Below are 12,126 nucleotides of genomic sequence, written 5' to 3'. Positions count from 1 at the left end.
ATTTTGTGATATATGGATGAATACTCTAAAATATAGAAACTCATTGTCCATCTATTTAGAGGCTACTTTAATAATTGTAAGATCAAAAACAAACTCAGTAATCTATCTTGTGTAGCTGTAAATTTCATCAAATTACAAATATTTATTCTTGTTGAGACATGTTTTGAATCTATATACAAACTAGATTTGTATGGTTGGAAGTTTGCCAATAATAGAGAAGATGTCTTTTGGTTAAAAGGAACATATTTTAGAAATTATCAAAGATTGTAGACAAGTATTTAAAAATGTTGTAAACATTGATATAAGCAAATAATGCAAGATACTCTAATAAATATTTGAATGATAATTCTATAAGATTCTTCCATAATTTCTAGGTCACTTCAAACCAATCAAAATTATTTTTTAAAATATAATGAAAAAAATTAAATATGATGTTACACATTTTAAATGAAAATACAATACTCATTTTAAAAAATCAAGTACCAATCTTAATTTTAATTATAATTTAGAAAATTTAAATTTCTTTTGATAAATTATACAATTAACTTGAATTTTCTAGGAGCCATCTATTCTCCATACAAAATAGCACTTGATCAAAAACACAAAATCTACAAATCACAATCTACCTTAATCTACTGTTTTACAACAAAAAATCTACTGAAAAACTACTGTATTATGCAAATTTGTATTTTATTAAAATATTATTTTTTATGAAAAATAGCCATTACCAATTTTCCATACCTTAACCCCTTAAAAGGTATCTCCAACAAGTCATTTATCATTTATCATTTCTTACCAATTTTTCAAATCCAAAGATCTTCTTAATCTGTCTTTTCAATACTGTTTTACAACAAAAAATCTACTGAAAAACTACTGTATTATGCGAATTTGTATTTTTGATAAATATTATTTTTTATAAAAAATTAACCATTACCAATTTTTCATACCTTAACCCCTTAAAAGTAACCCCCAATAAGTCATTTATCATTTCTCACCAATTTCTCAAATCCAAAGATCCTCTTAATCTGCCTTTTCAGTAGTGTTTTACATCAAAAAAATCTACTGAAAAACTACTATATTATGCAAAGTTGTATTTTTGATAAATACTATTTTTTTTGAAAAATAGCCATTACCAAATTTCCATACCTTGACCCCTTAAAAGTATCCTCCAATAAAAGGTATTTATCATTTCTCACCACTTTCTCAAATCCAACAAGAAAAACAAGGTACTAAAAACTTGTAGGTGAATCCTAAATTTTTCATGAAAACGCAGCATATTACATTTTCACGCAAACTTTAAGTATATGGAAACAAAAAAATTACGTACAGTCTAAGAAGATGAAGAATGATTCAATTTCTGTCGTGGGAACACCGGAACCTCCATTAGAATCCTTCAACTCTACAGCTGAGGAAGTCAATAACCAATGTCTTGCAGCTGAGTCAGCTGTGACAAGTTGCCAATATCATGAAGGTTATCTAAGCGTACACACCCTTTCAAATTGAAGTACTGGAGCTGTGACAGATTGGTAATGGAATTAGGAAGCTTATTTAAGCTTTCACATCTTTTTATGTTCAAATACTGTAACTGTGACAGATTTCCAATATTATTAGGAAGTTTATTTAGATGCAAACACCCTTTTAAGTTCAAGTACTGCAGCTTTGACAGGTTGTCAATGGTATGAGGAAGGTTAAATAAACTTTTACATCCTTTTAAGTTCAAGTGTTGCAGCTGTGACAGATTGCCAATTGTATTGGGGAGATTATTTAGGCTCATACACCCTTCCAAGTTCAAGTGCTGCAGCTGGGATAGTTTGCCAATGCTGTCAGGGAGGTTATCTAAGTTTTCACACCTTTCCAATTTTAAGTATTGCAACTGTACCAAATTGCCAATAGTATCAGGAAGGTTATTTAATCCATCACACCATTCCATGTTCAAGTGCTGCAACCCTGACAGGTTGCCAATGGTATCAGGAAGGTTTTTTATTTGGCCACACAGTCCCAAGTCCAAGTACTTCAATTCTGATAGATTGCCAATGACATCAGGAAGGTTATTTAACCTCGCATACCCTCTCAAGCCCAAGTGCTGCAACTGTGACAGGATACCAATGGTATCAGGCAGGTTATTTGGACCCGAATAACTTTCCAAATCCAACTCCAAGTGCTGGAGTTGTATATTAGCAAGTGAAAATAAGGAGGAGATTGAAACGCTGTCAATGCCTTCGCAGGCGTGTATTTGCATAGTCTTCAACTGCATGTTATCCACAAATCTAGAGTAGCGTGGCTTCTTTCTTGCTGTATCCATCCCAAAAGCAAATTGGCACTTTCCCAAGCTTAACCATATGTTATTCACAAATCCGGAGTAATTACTATTCATTCCAAATGCAAAGTGACACTTTTCCAACCTTAACCATCTCAAACTGGGAGGAAGCCTGGCTAGCGTTTCCCTTGTCATGCATTCAACATGCACATTCTCCAAGTGAAGATACGAAAGAGAAGGTCTGTACAGCATTTCCAGCCTTTGCAGATTACCCCCATTGAGTCGAAGGCGAGAGAAATTGGTGCTGTTGGATATAGTACTTAAGCAGGCGTCCTCCCATATTCGGGTACCTTTTTTTTCTTTTTCTGCAATACTTCTCCCCATATCTCGGACATGGTCATGCATATCAAATAAGCCTTTGTCGTCAATATTTATTAGTAATTTCATTGAAAGATTAGATACAGCAGTGTCTACCATCTGGTACAACGATTTCCAGAAAACAATTGGCAATGTTTTTTCTTCTCCAATGAAGAAGCAAGCGATGTCTAGGAATATTTCTTTTTCTTCATCACTGAGAGCACTATAACTGCTGTAGAGTCTTTCATGAATTTCTGGGTTGAGGGAAATGTTGTGAAGGGCTTCTGTCCAGCAATTCTTATCATTCTGTTTATCAGACAAGAAGGATCCAACCACTTCCAATGAAAGAGGATGTCCCTTACAAGCTTCTACTATTCTTTTAGATAGTTCTTCGTACTCAGGACTTGGAGATGCATACCAATTAAATAACTGGATGCTTTCATTTATCTCTAATCCACTCATCTTGTGGATGCATTCGGATGAGATCTGGGCAACATTGAGAATGTGTTTGTCTCTAGAAGTTATAATAATTCTGCTGCCACAGCCCAGCCAACCCCCAAACAAAGCATTCAATTGTACAACAGCATCCACATCATCTAAAATGAGCAGCACAGATTTTCCTCTCAAATGATATCCCAACAGATATATGCCTTCATCAATACTGTCCACCTCTCCACCATATTTGGATAAATCTTTGAGAATTTTTTTCTGCAAATTTGTAAGGCCCCTGGACTCTGTAGCAGCAGTGCCCACATTAAATAAAAATGAAGCAGCATCAAAATCAGTATAAATCTGATTGTACACGGCCTTGGCAACAGTGGTCTTGCCAATACCACCGATACCCCAGATTCCAACTTTAATCACCTCTGTCACTGAGTTGAGGTTTAATTTCTGAATGAGAGCATTCTTGACGTTGTCCATTCCCACTGGATGCTTGGCAACTTCAAACTGCACTCTGTCGAATGTCTTGATCAGGTCATTCACTACCATCTTTACTAAGCGAGCTTCATAGCTGTAATGATCAGATTAAGTAAATAGAAATTGTGAACCTAATGTTAATTGTAAAAAAATTTAAATATTATCTATATTAATTTTGGTCAAGCACTTAAAAACATATATAATATTTAAAAGAACACTTGCATTTTAATAGTTCAACGTTTGGAATGTGCTGTTTAGATTTAAGCTCGCAGATTTCCATGAGTACTGCAAGAGTAATCTAATTGTTGCAAACTAAGAACATGCTAATAAAATCTTAATAATGTAAAACAATATTTAATATATCTAACTTTCAGTGATGATCTCCAAACCTTGTTCCTCTATGCATTGGACCTTGATTCTATTCTTATAAAACAACAATCTATAAAAACATCATTAGGTCTCAATGGATTTGTTGAGTTTCATCTTCTAGTACATAGGTCTATGTGAATCATTATTGTTCTAAACAAATCAGCTTTTTAATTGAACCAAACTTCATCTTTGGATTTAAATAAAAGGTTAGACTTAATGTTTCTCTATGAAGCATTCAATACATATTAATAATTAGATATTGTTAAAAGACTTGACAAGATTACCACATTTTATTTTTATTGTACTTTGTTATTGGACTTGATCAGCCCAATAACTTTGTACATGTTTTTTATAAACTATTGTATTAGATGGAGAGTGGGAGAGGTGCTAGGGTTTTGAGAGGAGAGGGTGATGGTGAGGTTGATGATGAGGAGGGGGCTCTAGGGCCCCAACTCTTGGATGCGGCTAAGGTGGTTTGGCCAGTTTTAGGAGATTGGCATGGGTTTGTTGTTGCCCTACCCTTTATGGTTTCCTATAGTCGGAGGCTTGTCGAAGATAGGGGTTTCCTTTCCCCTAGGTGGCTTTGGACTTGGTGGGCTGGTGTGGACGGCTTGCTCCTCTGGCCCTTGGGATTGTGCCTTTTGGTGAAGGGCTTTGTTTTTGGCAATAACTTTTTAACTACCTGGGTCCCGTGGTCTTCAAGAGGCCTTTCTCTTCTGGTTAGGGGTCCCCTTTTTTGGGGTAGTGCAGATCTGATGCTACTAAGTGCTTCGGTGCTCTCTATTGCTATCTTATCTGTCATCCTTTCCTTGCCAGTTTGGTGGTCCCTTTCATGTGGATTTTGCGGGTTTCCTCATCGTTTGCTGCTTGTCATGTCTTGGGCTTGGTTGTGACTCCTACAGTGACTTGATGTAGCTCATGTTTCCTTGTTAGGTCATGTTGCCTTCTAGATTGGGGTTATGTGCTCTCATTTCCTATTATTGTTGCGCGCCCCATTCTGTGTTCTTCCTCTAATGGCTATTGTAGTTCGTTTGGTCCTTTGTGTAGGTTTCTTCTAGCTGTCGCTTCATTTTCTACCATGGAGGTGTATGTCGCCCTTATGTATGGTGTGGGGATGTTTTGTTTGGTGCCTTTGTTCTCTGTTGCACTTTAAATGTTGATTTTCTTAGGTTGGAGTTTGTGGGTGCTGGAAATTTTTTGTCCTCAGGTGCGCCTTTGCTCTATTGCTTGCCCTCCCCTTGGAGACTCCTTTTGAGGTGGAGTTTCCTTAGGGTCGGCTAGGGGTTTGGGGATTTGTGGGTTGAGTCTTATTTTGAGGAAGTAGATTTTCTTTTCAATGATGGTCTATTGCTGCCAGTAGTGGGTTGGAAGTGGTGGAGTGTTGAGGGTTGGCTATCTTGTGGGCGCTTAACCAGAGAGGGCTCTGCTCCCTTCTTACCCATTATTTTGTTGTTTCTAGACCCTCATTAGAAGTGGTATTTCTCTCCTTAGGCCTTTGCGTATGTCCTAGATGGTCCTCACCCTCTTGTGTGGCCTTTTGAGGTGGCCCAAAGCACTATACATGTTGAAGTTATGGTGCTTTTTGGTTCTACAAATAAAAGGCCTATGGAGGTGGTCCTCATTGAGTTGTTTGCAAGGATTTCTATCAGCTTAAGGTTTAGGGATGCCATTCATAACTGTTAGGTCCCGAAGACAACTGAGAGGGGGGCGGGGGTGAATCAGTTGTCAAATAAATTCAAACCAAAAACAACTTAACCAACTTAATGCTTAATACCGATAAACCAGTTAAGTATGTTGGTAGACAGTGTTAACGGTTAATTGTTATACCGGTAAAGATTAATGCATGAAACATAAACACAAAGTCATCCACAACACATAACACCAATATTTGTACCTGGAAACCCTATAAGGGGAAAAACCACGGTGGGAAACCTTACCCACAATCAGATGATACTACTGCAGATAGTAAGTGTACATAAATGGGGTCTGCACATGTAGAAAGGCCAATAGCCTAGAGCTCACTGCTCAATCACAAAATGGGAGTCACACTGACTACAGTTGGATGGTTAAATCCAATAAGAATGTACTACACAAAATAGCATCTTCATATGCTGGATTCAATACCGGTGTAATGCTGATATGCTTTCACAAAAACCTAGTTTCACCTTCAAATGATGTCTTTGTGTATAACTCTGCTTAATCTCGCATATACCTTCACACAATTCTTTTTCTCGCATTCCACATTCGATCTTACAAATAAGAACTTACATTTATACCATAACCTAAGACCAATTTTAGTAGGTCGGCTCTACAAGATATTACAATAAAAACATTTTACAAGCAATATAATATCCGATGCAATAACTGATTAAACATGTCATCTTAATGCATTTACAACAATAAGTAATCATCTCCATAGTGTGCCATGCTGATCTGGAAAAGATAAACCTGCCGATGTAACCCTAGGTAACCCTGGACCTATTTGCCGGTAAAAGCAAATATGCAAATATGAATATACCAATGATTAATTCTTCAAAACAAAGTGTCCACACAATGTCTTCGATATTACCAGCTATCTTCCATATCATTCCAAGTGCCGGTGATCATTATATCCTACCGGTGAACCATATACCAGTAACTATGCAATAGTTACTTGCTTGCCAGTGAATGCTACTGGATCTCCAAAGTGCTAGTGTTTTAGTAGGTGTTGACATCAATGACAAAACCATACCAAAATACCAACAATCTCCCCCTTTGGCATTGATGGCAACACAAGATGGAAAAACCATCAAAGTGCTAAAACGAAAATGCCAAATACCAACAACCAACAATCTCTCTTAAACAACAATCTCTCCCCTTGGGAGCAACATGTGTTATCCAAAGTTTTTCAATACCAATCTCTTGTTAAAAGGATAATGTGTTTTTCCATAGATATTTCTCCCCCTTTGACATCTAATACCAAAGTTATAATAAAATCAAGTTCATATACAAAATACCAATCAATTCAATATACCAAGTACTCCCCCTGAGAAGTAGCTTCCTCATCAAAGACCGGAGTAAAAGATTTCTCTATAAATTCTGTCGGTTGATGACAATCATCAATTGTCTAAGTCTCTACTGGTGGTGATATGACTCCAAGCTGATCTCTGAGATATTAAAAAGTCTCCTTAGGCAAAGGTTTTGTGAAAATATCTGCAAGTTGTTCTTTAGTATTCACATAAACTAGTTTTATCTCCTTTTCTTCAACTTTTTCCCTTAGAAAATTCAATTTGATAGAAACATGTTTTGTTCTAGAATGTAATATCGGATTCTTAGATATATCAATTGCTGCAGTGTTATCACAATATATAGTAATAGGTTCCTTGCATTTTACCTTTATGTCTTTCAACATTTGCTTAAGCCATAGTACTTGTGTACAATTAGTTGTTGCTGCAACATATTCTGATTCTGCTATTGATAAAGATGTACAACTCTCTTTCTTACTAAACCAAGAAACTAATCTCTTTCCAAGAAAGAATGCTCCGTCGGTGGTGTTTTTTCTATCATCCACATCTCCTGCCCAATTTGCATCTGTGTATGCACATAGATCAAAATTTCCATCTCTAGGATACCATAATCCAAGATTTGTAGTGCCTTGTAAGTACCGGAAAATCCTTTTTACTGTTGATTCATGATTTTCTCTAGGATTACTTTGAAATCTAGAAACAATACATACTACATTCATAATATCAGGTCTAGTTTGTGTCAAATACAGTAAACCTCCTATCATAGATTTGTATTTAGTTGGATTAACGGGTGTAGATTCATCCCTTTGAGATAATTTGTCATTTGTAGTCATAGGTGTGCTTACCGGTTTAGAGTTCTCCATCCCAAATTTCTTTAGTAACTCTTTCAAGTACTTGGATTGACTCAAAAATATACCTTTGTCGGTCTGTGAAATCTGTAATCCTAAAAAGGAATTTTATTTCTCCAATCATAGACATTTCAAATTCTTGCTGCATTTTAATAGAAATTATTTACATAATCCATCTTCTCCTCCAAAGATTATATCATCAACAAATATTTCTATAATCAAGATATCATCATTAGTTATTTTGTAATATAAATTGTTGTCTGCATTTCCTTTAGTAAAACCAATCTTGAAAAGATACTTATCCAATCTTGCATACCAAGCTCTTGGGGCTTGTTTCAGTCCATACAGAGCTTTTCTTAACCTACAAACCATATCATTGTCATTTGTCAAAGAAAATCCATCAGGTTATTCAATGTATACTTCCTCTTCAAGATCTCCATTCAAAAATGCACATTTAATATCCATTTGATAAACTTTGTAGTTCTTGTGAGCTACAAAAACCAAGAATAATCTGACTGCCTCAATTCTAGCTACCAGTGCAAAGGTTTCATTGTAATCGACTCCTTCTTTATGAGAATATTCCTTACACACTAGTCTTGTTTTATTTCTGACAACCTTACCATCTTCATTAAGTTTGTTTCTAAATACCCATTTGGTTCCAATTACATTTTTATCTCTAGGTCAGGGAACTAATGTCCAAGTATTATTTTTCTCAATTTGTTCTAATTCTTCTTCCATAGCTTTAATCTAAAATTTATCTTCACATGCCTCATTAACAGATGATGGTTCAATTTGAGAAATAAGACATACCTCTTCATTTGCCAATCTTCCTCTTGTCATAACTCCTTTAAATTTGTTTCCAATTATCTGATCTTCAGAATGATTCAATCTTACATACCAGGGTTTCTTAGTTTGTTGTTGTTCTTCAATTACTATGGAATCCTCAGATGGTACCGAGGTAACTGGATCTTCATTCTATACCGGTGGATTTAGTGTAGGTTCATTTGTCACAATTTCTGTTGCCGGTTCAGAGTCTATATACCTTGAAGTTCTTCTGAATTGTTTATCAATTTTTACCTTTGTACTCTCAACAATTTTTTGCAATCTCTTGTTAAAACATCTATATGCCTTTCTCTGAGATGAATAACCAAGAAATATTCCTTCATCACTTCTAGGATCAAATTTGCCAATATAGTCATCTCTTCTAATATAACATTTACTTCCAAAAATTTTGACAGACTTAAGAGTAGGAGTATTACCAAACCATAGTTCATGGGAGTTCTTATCGGTTTCACCTTTGATGTGAACTTTGTTGAATGTATAGACCGCTGTGCTGACTGCTTCTCTCCAATTCACATGTGGTAAATTTGCATCCAAGATACTTCTGTTTTTCCTTTCAACAACTCCATTCTACTATGGTGTCCGAGGTGCTGATAGTTGTCTTATGATTCCATTCACTTCATAGAGTGTATTAAAGTCCTTAGATGTGAATTCTTCTCCTTGATCTGATCTTAAACATTTGATTTTCTTACCGGTTTCATTTTCAACCATTGCTTTCAATAGTTTGAACTTTCCAAGTGCTTCTGATTTTTCTCTAAGAAAAGTAACCCAACACATTCTAGAATAATCAACAATAATTAGCATGAAATATCTATCACCTTGTAAGCTTTTAGTTCTAGCTGGACTACATAAATCAGTGTGAATCAAATCAAGAGCATTATTGAATTTTTCTGGAATACTTTTGAAACTAGCTCTAACTTGTTTTCCAAATTGACATTCCTTACATATTGTATTCTGAGATTTCACAATTTTAGGTAGATCTCTAACTACCTTAGAAGTACCGATCTTCACCATGCAATCAAAGTTTACATGACAGAGTCTCTTATGCCATAACCAACTTTCATTTATATGTGCAATCAAGCATGTCTTTTCACTGTTATTCAAATGAAAGATATTACCCCTAGTCTAATTACCGGTTGCAATTTCTAAACCTATTCTATTCATGATTTTGCATTTTCCATTCTTAAATTGTAACTGAAATCCTTTCTCAACCAATTGACCAACACTTAAAAGATTATGCTTTAATCCTTCAACATAGTAGACATTGTCAGTGTTATGCTTATCATCAAGAGATATTGTACCCTTACCTTTGATTTAACAGGCTTTGTTATCTCCAAATCTCACTAAACCTCTATTGTATTCTTGAAAGTTCAAGAATTTACCTTTGTCTCATGTCATATGATGTGAGCATCCTGAGTCAATTATTCATTCATCCTTTACTTCAACTTTAGCTGCTAGGGCTTGTTCTACCGATTGAGCAGTAGGTGCCAGTTGATCTTCTATTATAGCAACAAAAACCCATCCATTGTCTGTTGGATCCTCATCAGAATCATCAGTCACACCTTCATCAACGATGTAACAAGATTTGTCTTTGTTCTTCTTAAATCTGTATCTCTGATATTCAGGATTAGGCTTGTATGTTCTGCTAGCTTCTTCTCTTAGTCTAGCATGTCTATCAGGGCATCTCGAAGCCATATGACCAATCTTATTGCAGTTAGAACATTTAAAGGGTGCTTTACCTTCATACTTACTTCCAACTGAACCTTTAGGCATTTTCCTTGCAAATGGTGCTTCAAGTTCTTCAAGTTCTTCATTCTCCTTTGTAGTTTCTTCAAGTTCTCTTGCATAAAAGGCTTTCCAATCTGATTTATCAAATGATGGAGCAAATGATGTTGATGCTTTAAAGGCCAAATCTGTCTTTATAGTAGCAACAGGACTAAATTCCTTAATTTCAAAAGCTAAAAGTTTTCCAACCAATGTATCCCTAGTTACTGATGTATTAGGCATTGTTCTCAACTCATTTATAATAGTAACCTTCATTTTATATGCCGGTGGCAATCCTCTTAAAAATTTTGAAACAATTTCATCCTCACTTAAGGTTCCTCCACAACATTTAATACCCAAAACAATTTTATTTACTCTTTCCATAAAAGCAAAAATTCTTTCATCTTCTTCCATTTTTAGATGTTCATACCTAACTCGGAAGCTCTCAAGTTTTGCAATTTTGACTATGGAATCTCTTTCATTCAGTGTTTCCAAATGATCCCAAATAGCTTTGGTAGTAGACCTATATAATAATCCCATGATTTGTTGATCTGATAATGCGCTCAAAAGTGCTTCTCTTGCTTTGCAATCATTCTCCTCATCTTTAGCTAAGGTAGTTGGACAGGGCTGACCAGCTACAATAGCAGTATAACCATTCTTTTTAACTTTCTAGATGTCTTTACCAATGCAATTCAGATGTGTCTCCATTATGATCTTCCATATCCCATAATTGGTTTCATCAAGTTTAGGACTGTCCTTCCTGAAATAATTAGTAGACATTGGATCTCCTCAAGTTGTTAAACTTCTGCAAAAAGAGGACTAAGCTCTAATACCAATTGTTAGGTCCCGGAGACAACTGAGAGGGGGGGGTGTGAATCAGTTGTCAAATAAATTCAAACCAAAAACAACTTAACCAACTTAATGCTTAATACCAGTAAACCAGTTAACTATGTCAGTAGACAGTGTTAATAGTTAATTTTTATACCAGTAAAGATTAATGCATGAAACATAAACACAAAGTCATCCACAACACATAACACCAATATTTGTACGTGGAAACCCTATAAGGGGAAAAACCACAGTGGGAAACCTTACCCACAATTAGATGATACTACTACAGATAGTAAGTGTACATAAATGGGGTCTGCACATGCAGAAAGGCCAATAGCTTAGAGCTCACTGCTCAATCACAAAATGGGAGTCACGCTGACTATAGTTGGATGGTTAAATCCAATAAGAATGTACTACACAAAATAGCATCTTCATATGTTGGATTCAGTACCAGTGTAATGCTGATATGCTTTCACAAAAACCTAGCTTCACCTTCAAATGATGTCTTCATGTATAGCTCTGCTTAATCTCGCATATACCTTCACACAATTCTTTTTCTCGCATTCCACATTCAATCTTACAAATAAGATCTTACATTTATACCATAACCTAAGACCAATTTTAGTAGGTCGGCTCTACAAGATATTACAATAAAAACATTTTACAAACAATATAATATATGATGCAATAACCAATTAAACATGTCGGCTTAATGCATTTACAACAATAATTAATCATCTCCATAGCGTGCCATGCTGATCTGGAAAAGATAAATCTGTTGGTGTAACCCTAGGTAACCCTAGACCTATTTGTTGGTAAAAGAAAATATGCAAATATTAATATACCAATGATTAATTCTTCAAAACAAAGTGTCCACACGATGTCTTCGACATTACCAGGTGTCTTCCATATCATTCCAAGTGTCGGTGATCATTAT

The 12,126-nt window shown here is 35.5% G+C and overlaps 1 protein-coding gene across 1 annotated transcript; it reads right to left on the bottom strand.

Moving 5' to 3' along the window:
* Window positions 1-1,414: 1,414 nt before the first annotated feature.
* LOC131053183 (disease resistance protein RUN1-like) lies at window positions 1,415-3,604 on the bottom strand. Its single transcript, XM_057987803.2, has one exon. The coding sequence runs from the start codon at window positions 3,602-3,604 to the stop codon at window positions 1,415-1,417; it is 2,190 nt and encodes a 729-aa protein (XP_057843786.2).
* Between the last annotated feature and the right edge of the window lie 8,522 nt (window positions 3,605-12,126).

Source organism: Cryptomeria japonica, chromosome 7 (genome assembly GCF_030272615.1).
Source record: "Cryptomeria japonica chromosome 7, Sugi_1.0, whole genome shotgun sequence".
Lineage (NCBI taxonomy): Eukaryota > Viridiplantae > Streptophyta > Pinopsida > Cupressales > Cupressaceae > Cryptomeria > Cryptomeria japonica.
This window is presented reverse-complemented; position numbering and strand designations above follow the sequence as displayed.